This window comes from Encephalitozoon hellem, chromosome IX, assembly GCF_000277815.2.
Source record: "Encephalitozoon hellem ATCC 50504 chromosome IX, complete sequence".
NCBI classification, from domain to species: domain Eukaryota; kingdom Fungi; phylum Microsporidia; family Unikaryonidae; genus Encephalitozoon; species Encephalitozoon hellem.
Genome location: NW_004057897.1, coordinates 16,541 through 39,449, shown reverse-complemented (window position 1 = coordinate 39,449; position 22,909 = coordinate 16,541). Strand labels below are relative to the sequence as shown.

General features: G+C 41.7%; 17 protein-coding genes across 17 annotated transcripts; 9 read left to right on the top strand and 8 right to left on the bottom strand.

The window, feature by feature from the left end:
* Positions 1 to 39: 39 nt before the first annotated feature.
* EHEL_090280 (uncharacterized protein) lies at positions 40 to 1,086 on the top strand (the record flags this gene model as incomplete). Its single annotated transcript, XM_003887856.1, has 1 exon — positions 40 to 1,086. One exon carries the CDS (start codon positions 40 to 42, stop codon positions 1,084 to 1,086), a length of 1,047 nt encoding a protein of 348 aa, XP_003887905.1.
* A 107-nt stretch (positions 1,087 to 1,193) lies between these two features.
* Positions 1,194 to 2,891, top strand: EHEL_090270 (Ca2+-binding actin-bundling fimbrin/plastin; the record flags this gene model as incomplete). The annotated part of the gene is made up of 1 exon (XM_003887855.1): positions 1,194 to 2,891. One exon carries the CDS (start codon positions 1,194 to 1,196, stop codon positions 2,889 to 2,891), a length of 1,698 nt encoding a protein of 565 aa, XP_003887904.1.
* Positions 2,892 to 2,897: 6 nt separating this feature from the next.
* Positions 2,898 to 3,935, bottom strand: EHEL_090260 (uncharacterized protein; the record flags this gene model as incomplete). The annotated part of the gene is made up of 1 exon (XM_003887854.1): positions 2,898 to 3,935. One exon carries the CDS (start codon positions 3,933 to 3,935, stop codon positions 2,898 to 2,900), a length of 1,038 nt encoding a protein of 345 aa, XP_003887903.1.
* A 93-nt stretch (positions 3,936 to 4,028) lies between these two features.
* EHEL_090255 (uncharacterized protein) lies at positions 4,029 to 4,316 on the bottom strand (the record flags this gene model as incomplete). Its single annotated transcript, XM_059743539.1, has 1 exon — positions 4,029 to 4,316. One exon carries the CDS (start codon positions 4,314 to 4,316, stop codon positions 4,029 to 4,031), a length of 288 nt encoding a protein of 95 aa, XP_059599522.1.
* Positions 4,317 to 4,397: 81 nt separating this feature from the next.
* EHEL_090250 (TATA binding protein associated factor 4-like protein) lies at positions 4,398 to 5,315 on the bottom strand (the record flags this gene model as incomplete). The annotated part of the gene is made up of 1 exon (XM_003887853.1): positions 4,398 to 5,315. The coding sequence occupies one exon, from the start codon at positions 5,313 to 5,315 to the stop codon at positions 4,398 to 4,400; it is 918 nt and encodes a 305-aa protein (XP_003887902.1).
* A 57-nt stretch (positions 5,316 to 5,372) lies between these two features.
* On the bottom strand, positions 5,373 to 6,575 carry EHEL_090240 (uncharacterized protein; the record flags this gene model as incomplete). The annotated part of the gene is made up of 1 exon (XM_003887852.1): positions 5,373 to 6,575. The coding sequence occupies one exon, from the start codon at positions 6,573 to 6,575 to the stop codon at positions 5,373 to 5,375; it is 1,203 nt and encodes a 400-aa protein (XP_003887901.1).
* Positions 6,576 to 6,608: 33 nt separating this feature from the next.
* On the bottom strand, positions 6,609 to 7,856 carry EHEL_090230 (uncharacterized protein; the record flags this gene model as incomplete). The annotated part of the gene is made up of 1 exon (XM_003887851.1): positions 6,609 to 7,856. One exon carries the CDS (start codon positions 7,854 to 7,856, stop codon positions 6,609 to 6,611), a length of 1,248 nt encoding a protein of 415 aa, XP_003887900.1.
* A 65-nt stretch (positions 7,857 to 7,921) lies between these two features.
* On the top strand, positions 7,922 to 8,767 carry EHEL_090220 (uncharacterized protein; the record flags this gene model as incomplete). The annotated part of the gene is made up of 1 exon (XM_003887850.1): positions 7,922 to 8,767. One exon carries the CDS (start codon positions 7,922 to 7,924, stop codon positions 8,765 to 8,767), a length of 846 nt encoding a protein of 281 aa, XP_003887899.1.
* Positions 8,768 to 8,860: 93 nt separating this feature from the next.
* EHEL_090210 (uncharacterized protein) lies at positions 8,861 to 9,688 on the top strand (the record flags this gene model as incomplete). Its single annotated transcript, XM_003887849.1, has 1 exon — positions 8,861 to 9,688. One exon carries the CDS (start codon positions 8,861 to 8,863, stop codon positions 9,686 to 9,688), a length of 828 nt encoding a protein of 275 aa, XP_003887898.1.
* Positions 9,689 to 9,712: 24 nt separating this feature from the next.
* EHEL_090200 (uncharacterized protein) lies at positions 9,713 to 10,513 on the bottom strand (the record flags this gene model as incomplete). The annotated part of the gene is made up of 1 exon (XM_003887848.1): positions 9,713 to 10,513. The coding sequence occupies one exon, from the start codon at positions 10,511 to 10,513 to the stop codon at positions 9,713 to 9,715; it is 801 nt and encodes a 266-aa protein (XP_003887897.1).
* A 57-nt stretch (positions 10,514 to 10,570) lies between these two features.
* EHEL_090190 (uncharacterized protein) lies at positions 10,571 to 12,724 on the top strand (the record flags this gene model as incomplete). The annotated part of the gene is made up of 1 exon (XM_003887847.1): positions 10,571 to 12,724. One exon carries the CDS (start codon positions 10,571 to 10,573, stop codon positions 12,722 to 12,724), a length of 2,154 nt encoding a protein of 717 aa, XP_003887896.1.
* A 24-nt stretch (positions 12,725 to 12,748) lies between these two features.
* EHEL_090180 (uncharacterized protein) lies at positions 12,749 to 13,948 on the bottom strand (the record flags this gene model as incomplete). Its single annotated transcript, XM_003887846.1, has 1 exon — positions 12,749 to 13,948. The coding sequence occupies one exon, from the start codon at positions 13,946 to 13,948 to the stop codon at positions 12,749 to 12,751; it is 1,200 nt and encodes a 399-aa protein (XP_003887895.1).
* A 261-nt stretch (positions 13,949 to 14,209) lies between these two features.
* EHEL_090170 (uncharacterized protein) lies at positions 14,210 to 15,469 on the top strand (the record flags this gene model as incomplete). The annotated part of the gene is made up of 1 exon (XM_003887845.1): positions 14,210 to 15,469. The coding sequence occupies one exon, from the start codon at positions 14,210 to 14,212 to the stop codon at positions 15,467 to 15,469; it is 1,260 nt and encodes a 419-aa protein (XP_003887894.1).
* A 116-nt stretch (positions 15,470 to 15,585) lies between these two features.
* On the bottom strand, positions 15,586 to 17,058 carry EHEL_090160 (uncharacterized protein; the record flags this gene model as incomplete). The annotated part of the gene is made up of 1 exon (XM_003887844.1): positions 15,586 to 17,058. The coding sequence occupies one exon, from the start codon at positions 17,056 to 17,058 to the stop codon at positions 15,586 to 15,588; it is 1,473 nt and encodes a 490-aa protein (XP_003887893.1).
* A 150-nt stretch (positions 17,059 to 17,208) lies between these two features.
* On the top strand, positions 17,209 to 17,805 carry EHEL_090150 (Rab GTPase; the record flags this gene model as incomplete). Its single annotated transcript, XM_003887843.1, has 1 exon — positions 17,209 to 17,805. The coding sequence occupies one exon, from the start codon at positions 17,209 to 17,211 to the stop codon at positions 17,803 to 17,805; it is 597 nt and encodes a 198-aa protein (XP_003887892.1).
* Positions 17,806 to 17,930: 125 nt separating this feature from the next.
* On the top strand, positions 17,931 to 20,414 carry EHEL_090140 (uncharacterized protein; the record flags this gene model as incomplete). The annotated part of the gene is made up of 1 exon (XM_003887842.1): positions 17,931 to 20,414. The coding sequence occupies one exon, from the start codon at positions 17,931 to 17,933 to the stop codon at positions 20,412 to 20,414; it is 2,484 nt and encodes an 827-aa protein (XP_003887891.1).
* An 81-nt stretch (positions 20,415 to 20,495) lies between these two features.
* On the top strand, positions 20,496 to 22,883 carry EHEL_090130 (HrpA-like helicase; the record flags this gene model as incomplete). Its single annotated transcript, XM_003887841.1, has 1 exon — positions 20,496 to 22,883. The coding sequence occupies one exon, from the start codon at positions 20,496 to 20,498 to the stop codon at positions 22,881 to 22,883; it is 2,388 nt and encodes a 795-aa protein (XP_003887890.1).
* Positions 22,884 to 22,909: the final 26 nt, after the last annotated feature.

The following is a 22,909-nucleotide window of genomic DNA, read 5'->3' as shown; positions in this document are numbered from 1 at the left end:
ATATACGTATTATGAAGGCCTATATAAACAAACCCCGGGATGCTGAGAGATTTTCCAAAGAAAAGAAAGATCTTTAACATAGCAGAGATGAAGGTGATAGAAGAGACACACGCAAAGAGAGAAGAAGCCTGTACAGAACCAGACTCTTCCCTTTCGGCGGGCCACCATCACCACAGTCCTCAGGTCACTTTCCAGCCTATTTCCGAAAGCGATCATACTCTATCCAGCCACCTGAAGTACGCCTTTATGCAAGACACTGTAGGAAGTTTCCGGAATTCTAATGCTAGACCTTACGAGGGGCTTTTTAGCTCAGGGACTACACAGAGAAAGAAGAAGCTGGAAACAAGGGTCTTTCCTTCCGTAAAGTCTGGAGAGGAGCTCTCAGAATTCAGATACGAGCTTCTTTCTGCCTCACAGAAGATAGAGCTTAGCAAGTTCTGCTGGAATGCATTTAGAAAAAGAGCCTCCAACAGTCTTTTTGCTTGGGTCAATTGCTTCTGGAAAAAAAGCAGGATAGGACGCTCTAGATTGATCAATCCTATGGTCTTCGATGTTATCGAATCACTAAAGAGAAGAGCAACGTCTACCAAGTTCATCTTCCGCTACGAACCGGACAAGTTGGAGGCCGCAAGAATAGCAAGCATGCTTCACGAAAGCAAGTGTGTAGACATCGAGGGTACAGATGTTCTAGTGCTGGCCAATGCCCTAAAGAACTACATAAGGGAGCATCTGGACGGCTTGATTCCCATAGAAGTCTTTGAGAAGATTAAGTCTTGTATCATCTCAAACGACAGGCGTACAAAAGAAGCATTGTTTTCATACATGCCGTTTATATTTACAGATGCAGAAAGACATCTACTTGTCTCGCTTTTTGAGTTACTAAGGATGGTTGATAAAAACTCGGACGTGACAGAAATGACAATTGACTCTCTTTTGGGGCTGTTTAGCCTAGTGCTGCATCCTCAAGCTGCATTTGCAACACTCAGTGACCTAGAGCATGTCAAAACCATCACAAGAGAGCTGTATAGACTGGACTTCGGGGCTATACCACAGGCTGTTGTTGTTCACGAGCTTGTTTTCGTGTAGCTTCTGCTGTCATAACTAAAATATTGTGACTTTCTTATTTTTCTTATTTACACCTAAGTACCCTGAGGCATCAACTTTATATTATTTAGAAAAGAGGGCTATCCCAGATGACGCAGCAAGAGGAGAAGGAATGGCAGAAAGTTCAAAAAAAGACATTCACAAAATGGGTGAACGAGAAGCTGGCAAGAGGAGGCCATGGGGAGATTGAAGACATGTTTGAGGATCTTTGTGACGGAGTAAAACTTGCACACTTGCTAATGGTTCTTCAGAAGGACATGGTTGAGTACAATCCGACGCCATACACACGGATCCAAAAAATGGAGAATGTGGAGAGAGTCCTTTCTTTCATAAAGGAAAAGAAGGTCAAGCTTATAAACATAGGGGCGTCGGATATTGTTGACGGAAACCCAAAGCTTATACTGGGGCTTATATGGTCTCTAATTTCAAGGCTCGCCATTGCAGAGATGGCAGAGGCTGGAGAGCTCTCTATAAGAAACGAATTGCTTAGATGGTGTAAGGAAGTGACCAATGGATACAAAAATGTAAATATAGTCGATTTTTCAAGGAGCTGGCAGGATGGGCTTGCATTCAATGCAATCATTCACAGATTTCGGCCAGATCTTGTCCCAAACTTTCAGAGCCTTAAGAGTTCTGAGAAGACATACAACCTAACACAGGCATTTAAGGTTGCCGAGAAGTTTCTCAATATCAAGAGGCTTCTTGATGTGGAAGACATAGCAGAGGTATCCATTCCCGACGAGAAAAGCATTATGACGTATGTCTCTGGGTACTATAGGAAGTTCAAGGAGTACGAAAGAGAAAAGTCTGCACGCGATAGGATCAAGGGAATTTTGGAGACTGTTGACTGGTCGATACAGGCTAGAAACCTTTATGAGATAAAGGCAAGAAACCTGCTGTCTTTGATAAAAAGCCTGAGTAACCAGAAAAAGGAGGTATGCAAGATCATAAGAAGTCTCAACAAATCATTTGATCTGATGCTGGAGACAAATTCGAAGGCCATCCACGAATCTACTGAGCTTCATTCCCTTCTAGGGAGTATAAATGCAATCCATGACCTCTACAGAATAAAAAAATACTCTCCGCCAGAGGATGTGTCTCTGGATAAGCTTTTGTTCCCTCCTTTGCAGCCTCAAACAGTTGCCGACAGCATTGAGATCAAGAAGCTATTCGATCCATCTTTTCAGTCGGAGCTCGATGCCCTGAATCGGATATTTGAGTTTTTCAAGCACATGCTCCTAAAGGGAGAAGATGTAAAAGAGCAGATCCAGAGCACTTCCGAGCTTACCAATAAGCTGATGGAAATTACATTCACTCACCCATTGGCAAAGGTTCAGAAGGAGGGATTCAAGAGCATTGCGTCAAAGAAGCTCGAAGCCTTGAGGAATGCTCATGACAATAGAAGCAAGGAAGAGAAGGTTCTTGAGAGTGCTACTTCCCTGTTCAACAAGGTGCTGAAGAAGGATGAGTGTGGGATAAGCTCGTCAGACCTATGCTGGTGCCTAAGCCAGCTAGGCCTTTCGATAGATGAGGGAATGGTTCCATTTGGCAATCCAGAGGGCAGAATATCCTTAGAAGATTATCTTTTAATAGTTAAAGAGATGCACAGCACCCTTTTTGATCCTTCAGAACTCAAAAAGGCTTTTGAGATGCTCAGTGTAGATGGTATCTTGGATCTCAGATCTCTTAATATCGAAAGCAAGGACCTTAAGAATGTCTATCACCTCAATGGTGAAGACCCTTCTCTGTGTGTGAGTAAGTTTTTCGACGACTTCATCGAAAATTAAAGTGTTCTACTTTACTTTGTGAATTTTACCCTTTGTGGGCCTCTGAAGTCCAAACTCCTTGTAGAGAGGCGTCGGATATTCTATATCAACAAAGTACACTATCCCGTTAAACTCCCGAAAGTACATGGGTATTGATCCAAAGCACAGGCCTATTTTCGTTTCCTTCTCCTCGACACTAAACCCAGGCGTGTCTAAATACATAAGTCCCTTTGCGTTACCTTTGGGCCACGTAGAAATCAATGCCTTGCCACATCCGTATATTTGTATCGTTGGCTCCAGACTAGGCCTACTGGAAATGATTCCTCCTGAGTTCAGGTATGATTGCTTATATCTTGCATTTCTCAAGGCGGTTTCATTGTATACAACAGATGACTTCTTTCCAGAGTGTAAAAGTAGTCTTCCAAGAATAAGCCCTATGCTTGAAAAGAAGTCGTCTCCGCTCACAAGCACCTCTACCTTTAGATTTGAACTTCCAAAGTATGTAGAAAATATCCGGTATGCTTGACGGGCTGCAATCGAGCAGAACTCTTCCTCAAGAGGCCCAAAATAGCTGAATGCTCTCTTAATCATTCCATAGTAATTCTCTTCACAGGTTTCCAACAAATGCCTATCTCCTCTTTCTCCAACTCTAATCTTGTCAGAGGACCGAGTGTTATCACCATTTTCATGGCTTGTTCTACTTGTATCTGTTTGACTACTCTTGTGCCTTTCACTTTGGATCGTCAGGTCGGTACCTGCCTTCAAATCAGCGTAGCCCATGGAGGGAGATCGAGAGACCTTTGCAACGCTTTTATCGTCTGTTTTGATGGATGGGATTGGAGCGCCAGTCCTCTTATCCTCCCTAGACTTACATTCTACAGAAAGATCAGGAGAAGAGTCCCCCACAATTTCTAGCCTCTGAATATCTTCAACGAACACATCCTTTGTACCGCTCTCATCCTCTATAACCAGTTTTCCAACATTCTCATCAACAGCCTTAAGCATTCCAGTTATCACTCCATTAGACGTCTCGAACAACAATCTTGTCCCAACATAATCCTCCATGTTGTAGGGCTTGCCCTTAGGGCTTTAATACATCCAAACACCAAAAATACAATCAAGAAAGCATTTACTATTATTCAGGCAAAAGAAGCTTTTCTATAGAATATCGCTCATCGTTCGGTAGTATCCCATTAAATGTCTTCTAACATCGCCAGGAATTATGTCCCAAACGCATTCAAAAAGCATCTTGTGATTCTCCAGCCTTTGCCTCATGTCATTCCTTGCTTGTTCAAGATCTTTTGCCAAGTCCATGTTGTAGTTCTCTAAAACATCTATAAACATGTCAAACTCATCTTTGCTCAGCCTCTTCATGGTCTTTTCGATCTCTTTCGCCGATAAAACAGAGATCTGTGCTTGAAACTTCTCCAGACTGTCCTTGTCCATTCTTCTGCTTGTTTTTAATCCCTGTCCCGGCTTCGTTTATAAAGCAAAGTACAGATATAAAATTACTCAAAAAAGGACTCCTCATCTAAAATAATGCTGGATGGTGAAGATGGACTTGTTATATCTCCTATCTCTCTCCAATACATAAAGAAGATCCTTCATCGTTATTGTTCTGTTTGCTACCTTCCTTTCTAGAGCCTTCTCGTCAAATGGGGAATAGATAGAATTGAATGCAGTGCTTTCCTCGTTAACTCGAACATCTTCCGCATTCATCCATGACTTTTGTTGCACTCCAAGGGCCGCTAGGGCAACCGTGTTGCTTAGCCTTTTCTTAATGACGAGGTCCTCTCTCTCTTGAATAGTCTTCTTCACCTTCTTTTTCCCTTCTTCCTCTCCTCTCCTAATAGTAAACTTTTCAAGCTCAGCCTTTTCTATCTGCTCAAGACACCATAGTTGCCTGCTGAGGTCATTGTTTATCCTTATTATAAACTCAGACAGATTGTACTCAACTCTCCATTTACTAGACTCTTCCATCTTCTCTACAATGTCCAGTATCTTCCTTCTAACAACTTGGAACAGAAGGAAAAATGACTCCTCACTGATTCCGACTCTTCTTGAATTACCAATTCTAGCCACAAACTCTCTAAACAGAGGTACATTCAGCAGGCTCCCTATCTGCTCATTTGTGTCTTCTTCGTCGTATTCTCCGAAGTTGATATTTGTTTCCGTCTCCCGAACAATGTGCTCGGCTTCTTCCTTCAGGTCCACTCCAGAGTACTGGATGATATCTTGAAGATGCTCGGTCTTCATTTCTTCCTGCTGTTCTCTGTTCGGCGTATTATTTGAAAACAGACTCTCAAACTGCTCCTTCGTCAGCGCCTCCTTACAGACACCGAAAAACTGCGATGCAGATATCTCCTTCCGAACAGCACTGAAATAGGCCGTTTCTATAATCTTTTTCTTTTCCTGAGGAAGCCTTTCAAAAGCCTCCTTGTTCATCTTCTAAGGGTACAAAATTTCTACACTTCAGATCACACCAAAAGCTTTATTTCCGCATTAATACAGCAGCAGACTCCTCAGATACTCCCCATCAACATGCTTGATGCTGCCCATCCGGGATCTATACCATCTATTGGCCCTTTCAGGATCTATCTGCTTGATAAATAGATAGGAAACTACAGAAAGGTCGGATCCATCATCCATAAACTCCTTGAGCTTTTCAAATACAAGCTCGACACTTTCAATGTGTCCAAACACACGCAGCGCATTAAATACAACAGTAAACATGTAAACTGCATACAAAGGATCGCGGGTCTCCTTCAGCCTTGGATACAAGACAGAGCATATAAACTCGTTGTATGTGTAGTCCCAGTCCATGTAGTGGCACAGAGCTCTTATGGAATACATGCTTGGGAATATTGCAGGGTTGAAGGCACCATCCTCAAAAACATTGAAGTTCCCTATCAGCCTGGCACATACATCCTTCAAGGACTTTTCTTTTGAGCGGAGTTCAAAATTGTCGATTATCTTGTTATAGTACCCTAGAATGTGTGGGTGATTCTTGTTAATGTCACTGTCGACCATACACTGGTGCAGCAGAATTTCCTTTATAGTGCTTCCTAACACATCGTCACGGATTCCCTGGTTGTTGAATAGGGCGGAGACGATGAATGGTATCCTTGAAAAATCATCTATGAAGAGAATAATGTCATGGGCAATCACCAGCTTGTGTTGGTACTCCACATCCCCAGAAATCAGGTTAAGTGTTGAGCAGATAGTGTTGAGATCATATATGTTCAAGTTCACCATCATATGCCTTACAATCTTGTCAATCTGTTGCTTAACATTCACATGGAAGGACCTCTTCATCTTCGCCTCTGTTCTGGTGTTCAATGAAAAGCTATGCGCTTCCCTGGAGTAGAGCAGGAGAGAGTCAATTGTAAAGGCATCCTTGAACTGCTTCGATACCTTATCTCCCCTGAATAGGTCCTCAACCTCCTGCTCAAAAGGTATGTTGCTCTCTCTGCTCTTTCTTTCTTCTCCTTTCCTAAGCTCAAGCCGTGCCATGTCTTGGGAAACAGCCCCATTAGCCTCATCTCTCTCCTGCTCTCCGTAATCCCTCCTCAAGGTCGTACTTTTATCACCTCTCATGAGATTCTTTGTGTGTGTCACAAGAGCATTGATTATTATCTGCTGGTTTTCTATCTTTTCTTCTAGCTCAGATATCCGATGAAGTGCCTCTTCCAAGCTTTTGACCATTGTTTTTGGGCGTCGAAATGATCTTCAAAAATTTCAAAATATCTCAGTCTTGAAGGCTATATTTTGAATCCCAAGAACAAAAAAGTCCAATGATAGGCCCAACATCCTGCTAAGTTCTTTGCTTCCCCCGTCCTCATCATCGCCACCGCTTCCAATACGTCGCCATCTTTGGTTTATTAGCGCCCACGACTTCTCTAGCTCCCGCTTGATCTCTTCGCCTACAATCCTTGATGCACGGTCAATATCTACTTGCCATTCAGGCACAGGTTTGGTGTCTCCCGGTCCAGTGTGCTTTAGCACCACAAATCCATTTGAATGGAGCATAAGAATTGCCTTCTTGACAACATGTGAAGGAACAAGAGACTTGACCACAATGTCCTTGTCCTCCAATGCCTTGTAATCTAGCATCATGTTAAAGATCCTCCGTGCCTCTTTACTGTTTTCCGAGAGAATCCTGTTTAATGAGTCTACCACAAGAATCTTCCTTATGTCATCTCCATCCTTGAAATAGGTTTCTGTACAATCTAGGCTTTTCCTGAGCAATCCATAGTTGCTGAAGTATTTGATGCATGAGACAACGTCTCCTCTGGTGATGTCCATTTCACCCTCAAGGTCCCCCATTATGGTATCCACAGTTACTAAATTACATCTGAGGATGGATCTGTAAATCCTTTCAGCCTTTGACAAATATCTTTTCTTGACAAGAGCCAGAAGTCTACTGTTTATCATCATGGAATGCAAGGCATCAAAGTCGATGATGTAAAACCTTGGCTTCTCAGCCGTTTTTCTGCTTTTCCTGTGCATTTCCTCATCTTGCTTGGCTCTTGCCATATATTCCCCTAGGTCTCTTGATCCTGTAACCAATATGCTTGCCTCCTTCCTGCCTATTGAGATGACTACACCTGTATCAACAAGCTTCTCAGCACTTCCCTGCAAAGATCCATCCACTTTGGTAAACCCATTCACCAGTATCTTCATAAACTCCCTAGAAGCCTCTTCTCCAAAAAGATCCTCAACAAGACTGCAATAAATCCCAAAATACATCCTTCTGTATGCCATGTTTGTGTCCAGCACATAGTAAACCTTCTTTTCATACTGAAAATACTTCACAAGTCTGCGCTGTATCATCAGCGAAAGGCCATGAATCGCCTGGGAGTGTGTCAACGACGCACCATGAACTATGCATTCTATTGTACTCCCATTTCTTCTTCTCAGGAAAAGGCCTATTTTCTGCAATATGGTCCCATAGTCCCCCAGTATCTCTGCTACTAATCCTGGCATGCCTCTGGATTCAGTAAAAATTTTCAATAAAGGAGATATAGCTAGACACAACCATTCGTAATCAGATGGAAAACATGGAACAAGACATGGGCAAGAAAGGTACCTGTATGCCCTATGCAATAGATAAAGGTGGCCAAGATGCTAAGAGGGAATGCAGAACGAATGTAGGAATAAATGCTTTGTCCAAAATAAGCGATAATCCATTTGATGTCTTATCTCAATCACTGTACAAGAAGAGCGAGGTAAGCTGTAAAGAGCTTCCATCAAAGAAGAGTCTGATAGAAGACAGTATATTTGAGGAGCTTCTTCTGAAGCCCAAGGCCAAGCCTAAGACTGAAAGTAGAAAGATGCCCTATGGAATATTTACATCGATGGCCTTAGTGGCTGATAAGGAAATACAGGTCGGGGAAAGGAGAATGTATAAGTTTCCATTTGAAGTTGAGACGAAGAACGATGGATCCCAGCTCTTCGAGAAAATGTATTCAGAATATCTGATAGCAGCCAAGTCTGTCTTCAAAGAGTACAAAAGGAGCAACATCAGATTCTACATGAAGCTTAAAAACGACTTTTTATTGTTTGATTCATATTTGAGAGCCAGTTCTGGAATGAAGAAGGACCTGATTAAAAATGAGATCGAATTCAAGGAAGAGGGGACCTTTCTAATTGTCAAAGGAATTGAAGTGGCTCTGGTTTTTGACTACATAATCAACATCCCGATGTCACCATCTTTCTCCATTCCATTCATTCTATCCGAAAATCAATTTGAAAACGGAATACTGTTTTCTGTAAGGCTTCAAAAAAGACGTGCAATAAGAGAAGGAAAAAAGATACTTTACTCATACGAACTCCAGGGGCCTTTCTGGGCTGAAGATTACAAGGAGCTGGTTGATCTTCACACCCGGATCGTCTAAATGCAATAATCAAACTCTTTCTGAAGCAGGTTTCATTCTGCCTTTTCTTATCCTATAACCCACTCTAAAAACACAAATAAATAAACCCTTTAGATGGGTAAGGTGAGACTGAATTCTAGAATGATATTACTGATTTCCTCGCTTATGTTTACATACACGGCACCAGTGTCCGAAATAGTCCTTCCCACCCACTTTGCATTCAAGAGAACCTATCTTTCTCTTCTGCTACTCTCGAGCATTTTCTCAATAATTTACCTGGCACTTTCCATAGTTTACAGAGGTCATGTCAAGTACGATATAGAAACAGTTAACTTAGTGAGCCACTATAATACAAAGAAATTCTGTAGAAAATGCAACAACTACAAGCCGGAGAGAGCCCACCATTGCTCGTCTTGTGGGCATTGCATAAGAAAGATGGATCATCATTGCTTCTGGATAAACAACTGCGTGAATTACGATAATCAAGGCCACTTTATAAGATTTCTGTTCTTTACGGCCTTGGCAAACCTGCTCATATTTGCATATGTATGCGGGGAGTTTGGGGCAATTCTGCTCTTCGATAGATATCTTAGACATAAGAAGGACTACTATCTCCTGGTGCTGTCCGGAATATCATCGCTTGTGTTTCTTATAATGACATCTTTCTTTCTTTATCTACAACTGAGACTTGCTTTAATGAATATGACTTTCATCGAGGAGCTTAAGCAAGAAGATATCAGTAGGCTTCAGGGCACACCCTTTCTTAGGTCTCCCTATGACAGAGGTGTCGTAACCAACCTTATAGACACATTAGGCCCACCCTATACTCTTTTCCTTATGGGACCTTTTGGCGATGGAGTCACATTTGTCAAGACATACTCTACAGAGCACTGGCCGACCCCGTACAACTATCACTGCATCGAAGATCTCATGGTTATTTAATTTCTAAAAGACATCGTAATGCTATCAGGCGTATATGTCGTATATAATATTAAAATCTGTTCTGTCATAGAAAGGAATTCCCATCTCCTGGCACTCTCTGAGGTATTTCGAATACACTTCCATTCTTGAAGCTCTCTTGCTTTTGACAATAAGAGAGCTAATGATGTTATGGTGCACGTTATTTGGAGTTTCCTCTGCGTTTTCTTTTTCGGGAGATACATCCTCAGGACCTATTTCTATCCCATTCCCTTCTATTATTTTTCTCCCCACAACCTCTTGAACATATCTGAAGAGCTGTCTCAGGTCTCCAGAGTGTCCGATTCTTCTGGATATAATTCTTATGGCTGTCAGACTTAGGACATCCGTCTTGGCTTCCTTTATGATTTTATAAGTCAGGATCCTCTCCATATCAGACGGGGTATATGGCTTGAAAAACAAAACATCACCGGGCATTCTAAGGTCGTTAGATATCGTTATGAGCTTCTGCCTATCCTTTAAATGATACATGGCCTGTAGGCATTCATTTCTTCTTTCATTGTAATACTTATCGAACTCGTCAATGATCACTACTGGAGCGTTGCTGCTCTTTATCTTTGCAAGGATGTTGCTCTCGTTATAATAGTTTATGTAAAGAAAAGGCTTTTCTATGGTATGTGTGGTGACATGCGTCTTCCCAGTCCCTGGACTTCCACAGATGTGAAGAACAGGCTTCTTGGAATGTATAAATGACTTTATCCCAAGCACCTCTTCCTCTCTAAGGTATACTGAAGCTCCTGGGAGAGAGAAGGAGTCATAGAGTCTTTTCAAGTCTTCAGGATTCGCCATTCACCTGTATTGGGGTTAACGACGTAGTAAATGATCTAGATAGATGCACAAGCCCCTATGAAGAGTCTAAAGAGAGCAAAAAGAGTAGAAGCTCAGAACAAGGCATTCGAGATGTATCTAAAGCTAAAGGAGGCTCCTCAAGGATCCTGTGTTGAGGAGGATGTTTTGCTATATTTGTTGAAAAATATGGAGCTTCGGAGAGAAGTTCCTGCCACATTACTTGGCATTATTGAGGTGTTAAGGATAAATGCACCTAAATGCTTTTTAAGCCGAGAAGAAAAGCAGAGATTCTTTAGATTGCTTGTGGAGACTCTTCCAAAGGAAAAGATAAATCTGGAAACCTTCATCACATATAGAATTCCCAGTTTGCTAACAGATAAAGCATTGATTTCCAAGTTAGCGGGGTTGACGGAGGTAGTTAGCGGAACTGCAAAGAAGTATCTGAAGGAGATTATGATTATATTGATAGAGGAAGGAACTGAAGACTCTGTAAGAGAGGTAGTCAGGGCTGTACTCCTCCATATACCCAAGGACCCCACATTCAACACTGTAATTGAGGTTACAAAGGAGATTTCGATGCCTGCAGTTGCTATATTAATGGAAAGCTTTGAGGACAAAGTATATGCAGACGTGTACTCAAGCTTTACTCTAAAAGAATGTCTATGTGTAAGAAACATCAAGGGACAAGGAAAATTGAAGTACCTAACTGCAGCAATGTCTGAAAAGAACTTCGAAAAGCTTTGTAGCTTTTACATCGGTGATAGAGACAAGAAGGTAATCAAGATTCTGGCCGAGAACTGCAGTGCGGGTCATGAAGAAATATTTTATAGGATTGTCAACGATTGCGATGAGGATGTCCGCATGGCATTGTTAGAAAGAATTTCCTTTGAAGATGTTGTCGAGCATTCACTGGACATCTATGAGAGGATTCTCGATACAAGCCACAAGGTTAGGGAGGTTGTTTTCAACATATTCAGATCTGGGATGTTGCTTCACAAGGACTCCCTGCTTAAGATTGCGGAAGGTTCAAAAGAAAATAAAGAGAACGGTTCCAGAAGGACAAGACATGAGGCAGAATGCCTCTTAAAGTTTGTCAAGCTTGCACTCAAAGGCATTTTTACCAGCCAAAGGAAGGCGTATGTTGAGTTGTTGAATGAATGCAACCTCCCGTGGGAGTTTTATTTTCATATAAAGTCCTTTAAGGGAGTAACTACTTTTCTGAGTCTAAACTCCGAAAGAATGAAGGAGGAAAATGCAGAGCTTCCTGAATGCGAGGAAAGAAGGAGATTCTATCTAGAATACTTTTTTTCAGGAAAGATTCCCAAGCAAAGAACTCTAGGGCTTATAGAAACAGACATTCCATCTGCTTTGGCGTATCTCCGGGGAAAAGCTGACCTGAGTGAATACGCAGAATTATTAATAAACAAGGCATTAGCCAGTAGCAATGTTAAAGAGATACTGATGATAATAGAGGTGGTGAAGCCCTACCTTACTGAGAAGATTCCTCTGATGTGTCCAAAGTCGAATGCAGAACTTCTAGTCTATGCGCACTCAAAGCATTCGTCATACTTTTCTAGCCAGGTGCTAGATTTCGAGATCTCATTTCCAATGCTGTACTTTTTATCTCACATGAAAATGCCAGTGGATGTACTTCTTCCCTTGCTTCTAGAATACAAAGGCAGCATGGAAGAATATGTTGAAATCCAGCTAGCACATAACAGCAAGAGATTGCTTCAAGAATTTACCGATTATTTTATGGAAATCAATCTAGATGAAGACTCGAAGACAAAACTCGTTAAGAGCAAAACATTCGTAGGGTCCATGATATACTTTCTGAACACTGGGCAGGTAAGCATAAGAAATACAGACTTCTTTATCTCCTCAATTTGCCTTGTATGTGCGGGCCTAGGCAACGAGCCTAAGGTCAAATACATCTACGAAACATATTCAATGAAGGTGGATCAGATCACATTCAACAAATTCTATACGATATGCTCGAGGCTCAAGACCATGTCTCTGAACAAGGAGCCTTATCAAATAGACGAGGGGAAGGTGATAATCAAAAAAAATGACAAAACATTGTTTCTTATATGTGAAACGGTACTCAATGCTCGGGCGGGGGAAATATCTAATGAAAGATTCAACCTAAACGGATTCTATCCAATTTCTGAGGACGTGCTAAGCGTGATTTCTTTAGGACGTATGATATAGCTACAGTAAGAATGCATTAAATCTTTATTTATATTCATTTCTGTAACAGCTGTAGGAGCATAGCATCTTCTCGACAACAAAGGTGCTTCCATCGCCGACAGAGCTAAGGCTATATCCCAAATGTGGCTGTGTAGTAAACAGTTTGCTACAAGCATCGCAGCTTTTTACGTCTGGATATCTTTTTCTTATCCAGCTTTCACATTTGTATTGCATGTTTAGGCATATGTTGTAGCATAGCTCTGTCAGGCCTGGATTAGGTGCAGGCCTGCTTTCGTGGTAGACAAAGGGGTTTTCGCCAACCCTTATTACAGTAACATTTGAGAACGTCTTAAAAAACTTCAGAGGAATGCAGCTGAGGAGGTTGTCACTCACATCTATTATTGAGACAGATGATATCCGGTTTTTGAATGTGCTTGGGTCTATCTTTGAAATTTTGTTTGATTTCAGATTCAGATATCTTAGCGACTGGATGCCTATTACATGCCCGGGAAATTCTGTAATATTGTTATCACTGAAGTCTAGCTTTTCAATACTGCTGAGGCGGGCTATACTTTGGTTTACTCGAGTAAGCTGGTTTTTGAAGACCGGAAGTATTCTCAGCTTCTTCAGATTGCTCATGTCTGGCAGTTCGGTGAGGTTGTTTGCTCCAAGCCCAAGCTCCTCTAACCGTACCAGATTGTTGATTCCGTCAGGAAGCTTTTGGAGCTTGTTATTTGATAGATTCAGCCAGTTTAAATTCTTCAGCTCGCAAAACTCATCTGGGAGAGAAGTAATCTCATTGTTGGATAAGTCTATTTTGATCAAATTTATAAGAAACCTGATGTCTTTTGGAATGGCCCTGATCTTATTTGAAAAAAAGCCGAACTTCCGGAGATTTGTCATCTTGAATATACACTTTGGGATTTCAGAGAAGTTGTTTTCGCTTAGCCCGAGCCCGGAAACCCTCTTCAAATTTGCCATTTCGTCAGGCAGCGTTCTAAGCCTGTTTCTAGTCAGATCGATCCAGGTGAGGCCTACAAGGGAGCCTATGCCGGGATGGATTTCTTCAATTCTGTTGTCATTCAGCGCAAGCCTGCTTAGGGTCTTGAGCTCCTTTATACTCTCAGGAACCTCTCTTATTTTGTTATCAGAGAGTATAAGCCAATTGATGGGGGTGGCATACGCAATCTTTGGTATTTCATGGTATCCTTGCTTAGAATAATCGGCACTTGTAACCTCTGTCATTATTTGCAGTGTTTCAACCTCCTTTTATTTTTTCCATATCAACGATTGTTTCAAATTAACAAATAAATGCCTTTTCTTCCTTTCATCGAAATAGCAATGCCTGCACATTAGCAACCCGGGTAGATGAATCCTGTTGCATCCTGAAATATGCAGCCGATGAAACTTGTTTCCAAGTTGCAAGCCGCATTTGAAGACTGGAAACTTATTGTGTCAAGGATATCAAACAACACAACGTTAAATTCCAAAGGAGTAACGGACAGCATGGGAAATGCAGCGAGTAATATTGGCAAGGACCCGATCATCGCCAGATCAAACCCAAGTGCCCCGGGCGTTTTAAGACTGTACAACCTCGAAGACCACGTGTTTCCATATAAAGTGTCGAAGTCTGAAGAGACTTATCCAAGCATTCATCTAGCAAGTTCGCTTGCCAGCTTTGAGAAGCTGGTTCTAAAGCACCTTCCTTTATCGCCTAGACTAGAAGAGATAACAGGGAAGGAAACAGACATATACCACAATGTTGTCAACAGGGAAGAAACGGCCCGGGAAATACTGGCAAGCGGGGAGAGGATGACCATTATACGCCACAATCCAAAGGAGGATAGAAACCAGGTTTATATGTGTAGGCAATTTGTTGTGGAAATAACGGAGGGCATAGGAGAAATCCGAGACTTAAAAGTTCTGCAAGCATGCTGCAATTATCTAACAAGGCTTCCGCGGCAGATAGGATGCCTGACAAATCTCAGGGTCTTGGTACTGTCAAAAAACAGAATACAAAGCCTGCCTGACGAAATTGGGCTGCTTAAGAATCTTAGAGAACTCAACCTATCTCAAAACTTGTTGTCTACTCTTCCAAGAGGAATCTCGGCACTAAAGGCCCTGAATGCACTTCATATAGACGACAACCTGTTTACTACTCTTCCATCGGTAATAGGGAGGCTTTATGGGCTGAAATACTTAAACATCTCTAACAACAGAATTCAGAACATTCCTCTAGAAATCTTGAAGCTTCCCTTTCTGATAGAGCTGACAGCCTTGTCATGCGATTTTGCCTCAAAGGACTCTATTGAATGCATCGGAGACATTACGCTCAAGGAAACTTGCTCGAGGCATCTCATAAGAAATAACCTGAAAATTCAAAGAAATATTCACAAGCCACTTATAAAATACCTTCTGTCTGTACAGGAGTGTTCGTTTTGCGGAGGGCCCCTCTTTGAACACTATTATCTCCACAGAAGCACACAGACATTCGACTCGGAGAGATTTCCAATTGTCTATAAACTATGCGTTAAACATTATGTTAGACATGAAGACAGAATAGCAACTCTGTTCCTAGGGCCTTTGAAGACCTATCCTCAAAGACTCATAAAGTCCAACATGCCCTTTGTAGGTGAGCTATTTAATCATCTTGGATATAATGATGAGCAAAAGAGAATACTTGAGCAGGGATGGAATGGGGAGGGAGACAGGATGCCCCTCATCTGTCTTTCGAAATACGTAGAAATGTACGACGAAGAGAATTGAGGCTACTTTCAAGTCAATGGAGGTACGCCGTCACTTTGTGGCGTCTATTCATCCCAGCCTTTTACACAATAAATTCAACTTGTATATTTATTCTCTTATGGAGCCTATCCTCTCTATTACCATGGATCATCCCATCCATCACTCTGATCGTTGTCGTACTCTTCATGTTTTCTGTTCGACTCATTTTGGGGCTTTGACAACTGTGCCTCACCATTTTCAGCACACACTGCTCCTTGATGTGCCGAGGATTTAAACCTGAAGATGTTCTTAATGCTCCCTATTTTCCACTCCCTATCTATTATCTCCGTCTTATGCTCCTTGAGGTGTGCTAGGATTTTTTCTATAAGCGAAAATACTGCAGGTTGAGCATGCCTGTTAGATAAATACCCACAGAGGAGCGGCAGAAGCTCCGCGGTCATCTTGAAGTTGTCAAAGGTCTCATAAAAAATCTCCATTGTGTGAAGAACCTGCACTTTCGATTTTGATTGAATTAGGTATTTGCAGAGGATTCTATAAACAACATCTGTCTTCTTAAAGATAGGTCTTACGTCATGAAGAAACTTAAGGACGGAATGCATCCCTTGATCGTCAGACACATACTCACACATTGTTTCCAGTATCTCAGATTGTTGCTTTTTAGATATCATTGATACGTTCTCTTTGACAAACACGATTGTTTCCTCCCTGAGCTGCTTGTCCTTACATTTGATTCCAAGAGACAGACTCTTTATTATGGGATCCAAAGAAGTAACTCGGCCTATATATTTCTCGGGGTTTCTAAGAAGGTAGAGCCTCACGTCCGTGTCTAGTATGGAGAATAGCGGAGATAGAAACTCTTCCATGTTGGGGACGTCAAGACACAAGATAAAGTCAGCACCCAGTATCTTGAAGTCTTTCTGAGCATTTGTACTTATGTCTCCAAGAACCATCCAAGCTATCCTTCTCTTATGAATATCTATGAACTCGTCCTTACTCTTCCTTGTCTTCGAAATAAAGTCTAGCTTCTGCTCAGCAGTGAAGGACTTGTACCCAAAGAATGCAATCTCTAGATCAAAGAATATGTCTGAGCAGAACCCTCTATTCTTGACAAAGTCTTCAAGTTTTACATCAATCCCCACCAGTTCATTCAGAAGATTACTAAACATCATGCTATCCTCATCAAATGTACCACTTTTCCTACTCTTCTCGAATCCTCCGAGGACTATATTGCCTTCCTCACTGAAGAATAGAGAGTCTTTCACAATATTTCTATGGATCGTACCACACTGGTCATGGAGAAACATTAGTGCCTCCGCCATCTTGAGAAATATGTATTTGTTGAACTCCTTGGCCTCCTTCCTGAACATAGAGCAAAAGGGAAATAGTCTTCTTGTCACCAGGTACTTCTTTTCTACATTCAGTTTATAAATACCGATTATTGTGTCATGCTTTATCTTCTTTAAAAAGGAATAGGCTTCCGGAGATTGTGCAAAGACAAGCTTTGTGGCGTTTTTATTTTCGAATGTGGTGTCATACATTGCATATGTACTTGTGGTGTGCACTAGTGTTTCGCTCTTCGTTGCTATTGCAAGAAGCTTCTTAAGAAACATTGACAGGGTTGGGGATAGATCTTATGGGACTGGTTAACAGGCGAAAACACAAAGTACCTCGTCTCAGGCATCGAACAAATTCCCAAAACAAAGCAAAGGCTTTCTGTATTTGTGTGTGTATAAAAATAAACAAAAAGGGCAGGGATTCAAATGAGGTCTACCTACAAAATAGTGTTTCTGGGGAGCTCTAATGTCGGAAAAACCACCCTAATGTCCCAGTACCTGCATCAAGAGGTGCAAAGGTCATATGGACCCACGATCGGACTGGACTTTGTTAGTACAACCATTGTAGTTAGTGGACATAGGGTTCGTCTTCAATTGTGGGACACTGCCGGCCAAGAAAGGTTCAACTCGATTATACCAAACTACACTCGGAACTCTTTCCTTGCGATTATAGTTTTTGACATGAAGGACAAGGCTTCCTTTGAGAGGATAGATCACTGGATTAATACGCTTACTAAGGCTAATGACAGCCTTGAAAGTAAAGTTAGGATTTTGGTAGTTGGTAACAAGAAGGACCTTGCTGACGAGGAGACGCGAGTGTGGTATAAAGAGATGGGGGCCAAAAAGGCCAAGAAGCACAGCGGAGAATATGTTGAAACGTGTGCTATGAAGCATGAGGGAATTGAGGACCTTGTGAGGGCTGTTGACAGGCTTATTGAGGAAGACTTAGAGAATCCCATGGAGGATGAAAGTACAGTAAGGCCCGAGAGCATAAGATTTGTAAAGGGAAGGAGATGCTGCTGATTGGCGGACTCTAAATTATATGACTAACAACTTGTTTAGATACTAGAATTAAAGGTTTGTTTTGGTAACTAAGGTGAGTTATTTGAGATCTACAGATCTTTAAAAATAGGGCCAAATTTTAGTCCATGAAAAACAATGGATCTGGTAAGGATGACGACGACTTCTGGAAGATCTTGAGCGAAAGTGACAGCGAGTATGAATCAGGAATAGGGTTGCTTTTCAAGCCCAAAAAGGAGGAAGGATGTTTGAAACCTGAAATCGAAGATGAGGCTCAGAAGGCCGACGATTCTATTGGAAGTAAGAAGGAAGATGTGCTGGAAGAAGATTGCGAAGACATTATTTGTGAGAAGGTTAATGATCTTCGAGAAAGTAGCAAAAGGAAGGAAAACAGCGAAGATATAGAAGACGCTCAAGCCTGTGTAGATGAAAACCCAATCAAGTCTCTTGAAGAGGAGACAGAAGATGGCAAGAATGATTATGAGGCAGAGAACACTTGTGAGGAAAGCTTGAGGCTTAAGTCTGAAACAAATACCAATTCTGGGGTTTTATCAGAGCCCGAGCCAAGAGTGTCTTCTGTGGATGAAATGGACTTTCTTTGGGACGATGATGACGAGGAGTTTATAGTGGGTGAAGTTTCTAGTATGAGCATAGAGAAGAAGTCTCCTAACAACGAAGATAGTCTCAAGAGTGCGACTGATTCATTGGAACACATATCATGTGCAGTGGAGGGGTTTGACACAAAAGACGAAGAAGTGCAGGAGGATAAGATAGAGTCCAAAGAGTCTGATTCTGAGGACATGGCCGTTGAGTCTTTGGTAAAGCTCCCAAATCCCAAAATGGACCCAATGAGGCCTAAGCCTTTAGCAAGATTTGTGAGCGGAAGCCTGCTTACTGTCTTTATGTCTTCGCAAAAAAGGTTCAATATGCAAGGAGAGGCGACACAAAACTACATAAACATTTCTCAATGGCATAGACTTGACTATGCTCTTCCAGACATTAAGCCCTCTAATTTCATTACGGGTTCCAAAAACAGTGGAGATGATAGATATCGGCATGTCTATGACTTGGTTCGGCTAGAAAAGCCATCTATAGATAGTATTTCGAGTATTGTCTCTGATTCAAGGCCGGTTTACTGCAGTAGGGATATTAACAGGCTCATCCGTGCTGAGAGCATGAATAAGCTCATAGAACTGTGCATAGAAGATCCTGATAAAGCTTTTGAATATGCAATGGAAAATGAAATATGGGAAGTTGGGATTCTGTCGCCTAAGTGGACAAAGGATATTGGGAATAGATTCTTAGAGAAGTTCTGCGATGAATCTTATGCTCAGCTGATATCCTCTGCACTTGGCTTCTCAAAGTCCCCTTTCAAGCTTCACGGAGATTGGAGAAGATACATTAGAGAAGTTCTAAGCACCAAGAATGCCAGTGTCAGCAATGACTTTATAATGCAAGTTTTTGATAACAGCGTCCCTGATGCATTGTTCGTGGTATTATCATCCTACTTTCTCGGGATTGTTGATATCAATAAGTATCTCTGGATGTTCAGCAAGAATTTTGAAGTGCTTAAAATTCTCTGCTATGTAGAGTATACCGGTAGAAGCATAAGGGATATTGATCTTCTTAAGCATGAGTTTGTTTCCATTGGAATAGAGTTTGACAGGGCTAAGGCAGAGGAATATTTCAAGGCGAATAGGAAATGCTTCAGGAAAGAGCTTAGTGGGGATCTTGACTCTGTGTTTGATACCAGATGGTCTTTTGGCCTTAAGAGTGTCTTTGATTTTGGAATCAAGAAGATTCTTAATGTAGATACTCTTGAGGATGACCCCAAGAAGTCTGAGATTTCTAGCCTTGGCAGTAAATGTAGTGTAACGACGCCTCCCTCAGGTACCGAAACGATTGGGATGAATGTTAAATGCGAAAAGAAAGAGCCAACTGAAGGATTGAGGGTGGAAGAAGGCAGGGCGCTTTCAAAACGTGAGGACAAAAAGGTGTTTGTGGCCAACGAGATGAAGAGGGACAGCATGTACAGCCTCCCTCAAGAAGAGATCTTACTCAAGCATGATGAAAAGGAAGCAAAAGTGAAGGAGGAGGAGTTATCTGTTAGTAGCATGCCTTGTGATACTAAAGAGAGGAATAATTTATACATGGATACAAAGCAATCAAAGAGCTTTGCGGATTTCTTCGAAAGTAGTAGGAAAGAAGAGGATGTCAGGAGCGAAGACGATACAAGTCTGTTTCTTTCCAGATTCATTGATGATGAGCCTTCTGATCTAGAGGCTAAAAAGAAGGAGCAGAAGAAAGGTGGATCCTTCTTTGGGTTCTTGAATATGTTCAAGAAGGAGCCTATTCATAAAGCAAATATTGATGTCGATGATGATTTCCGATATGATCCTGTTGAGAAGAAGTGGGTAGGAGGATCTTCTAGCGAAAGCAAAAAGGGAGATAGTCCGGTGCTGAAACCTAGGGAAATACCAAAGCCAAAGCTAGGAATGGGAATTCCAACCAAGTGTGAGTTAGATATGAACGTTACATCTATGTATGCAAATAGAAAAAGCGCGGGAAATAGGAGTATTCCTGGGGTCTTGGGTAAGAAGAATGAAGATTGAAGCATTTCACTTGTTTTTGATGTCTGAGAGAATATTAAACATGTATGGTCTTTTTGGATTACAATTTTCACACCCAGCTATATGGGATACAACAAGTCTAGAGATATTAGAAGATGGGAAATGAGGAAGATGAAGGTGGCTGGATTAAGTATAGAAGAAGCTTACTCTGATGAGGAAAATGGCTTGTCTCCTGACTTGGTGTATGGGGAGAATTTGTGCGGATTTCTAGGGGACAAAGCGCTCGATTCTACTCAAAAGAAGCGAGTGGAAGTAGAAAAACCAGGAACGGAAATAAGTGCAATAGCAAAGAGGGGAAGCGTGTTTCTAAGCGAGCATCCCCGTAGCCATACAATACCGCCTATGCAGGGAGGACCTGCTAAAAGGACACAAAAGAAGCTCCCGATCGAGAGTTTCAGACATGGCCTCATGGAGTTCATAGAGAAGCATCAAGTGACAGTTTTAGTAGGAGAGGCCGGATCTGGAAAGAGCACACAGGTGCCAAAGTATTTATATCTCGAAGGATATGGAAACAGAGGGATGATAGGATGCACACAGCCCAGAAGGGCAGCAGCAACCAGCTTAGCTTCTATTTTGGAAAAGGACATGGGGCCAGTAGTAGGATACTCCATAAGGTTTGACAGTACTACAACCCACAGCACAAAAATAAGGTACATGACGGAGGGAGTTCTCCTTCAGGAACTACTAAGTGATAAACTGCTTAGGAAATATTCTGTGGTTATACTGGATGAGGCACACGAAAGAAGCGCAAATCTAGACATCTCCATAGGATTGCTAAAGTCTACTTTGAAGGAAAGAAATGACATGAAACTTATAATAATGAGTGCTACAATAGAGGCACAAAGGTTCTGTGATTACTTTGGATGCTCGGCTTTTGAAATCGAGGGCAGAACATATCCTGTGGATATTCGGTACTTGAGTATGAATGTTGACGATTATGTTGAGTGGGCGGTCAAAAAGATTCTTCATATTCACGAAAACTGCGAAGAAGGGGATATCTTGGTTTTCATGACAGGAAGAGATGATGTGGAGGGTGTGGTGGGAATAGTGAATTACTGGGCTAGAAGTAAATACCTCACGGAGGGAGGGAAGGAAGATATGGATGCTGGCCTTAAGGCCATTCCATTTTATAGCCAGCTGTCCGAAGAGATGCAAAGTAAAGTGTTCCAAATAGAGAAAAGCGCAAGGAAATGCATTGTTTCCACAAACATAGCAGAAACATCCTTGACTATCCCAAACATTGGGTATGTTATAGACACTGGGCTCCAGAAGGTGAGCGTTTACAACCATGACACAGGAGAATCATTGGTAACTGTTCCGGTGAGCAGGGCAAATGCAGATCAAAGAGCGGGTAGGGCAGGAAGAACAAGACCAGGCACATGCTACCGGATGTACACGCTGAGCACTTATGAGAATGATCTGCTTGCGTCACCTGTCCCAGAAATACAAAGAGCTAACATACACGAAGTTGTTCTCCTTCTCCTAAAGCATGGCATAAGAGATGTATTTGAGTTTGATTTTATCGACAGTCCTTCTGCAGAATTGACCCGAAGTGCCCTACTTCTCCTTTATCGCCTGGGTGCTGTGTGCCATAAGGGGCTTCTAACCAGGGAAGGAGAAGATATGAGCGAGTTGAGGCTAGAGCCGCCACTGGCAAAAATGGTTCTGAACTCCTCAAAGTATGGGGTTGTCAGTGAGATGGTGACCATAGCTAGCATGCTTAGTGTTTACGGTATTTTCTACGAGGGATTTGACAAATCATCGCATCTATGCCATCAAGGATGTGACTTCATGACTCTCTTGAATATATTCAATGAGTTTATAACACAGAAGAATGGAAATGAATGGTGCTACCGAATGAAAATTAATGAAGACGCATTACGAAAAGCAATGGAGATTAGAAAGACAACGTTGGTGTCTCTTCAGGAGAAAGGTGTGCAGATATCCAGTAATAGATCACCGAGTAGAATTCAAAGATGTATAGTATCTTCAATATATTACAATATAGCCAAGAAAAAGGATAAAAAATATGTTTGCTTGAGTAACTTTCAAGTGTGCAAGATTCATCCCTCAAGTACACTCAAGGACGGCACAAGCCAATATGTTTTGTTTTATAGACACATCAGCACAAAAGCAGAGTACATGTATTGCTGTTCCGACATAAGCCCACGAGTAGTTCTTGAGGAAGCTGGAAAGTATTATAGGGATAGAAATGCACCTCTTAGCACTTGGAAGGGTCCCATTCACGATTGCATCACTAACGAGGCAAATGGAAAGGGTGTGTCTGCACACGATGTTTCTAGAATTCCAGAACCAAAGCCAAGGCCTGTAACTAGAAATAGGCTCGTACTAGATGAAGATCTTTATGATAGATTTGAGAAATGGAGTGGATCAGAAGACTGTGAAGAACCTATAGAGCTACCTAAAAGAACTAGAAGACCTAGATTATAAAGCTGTTATATTATTTCATAGTTTAA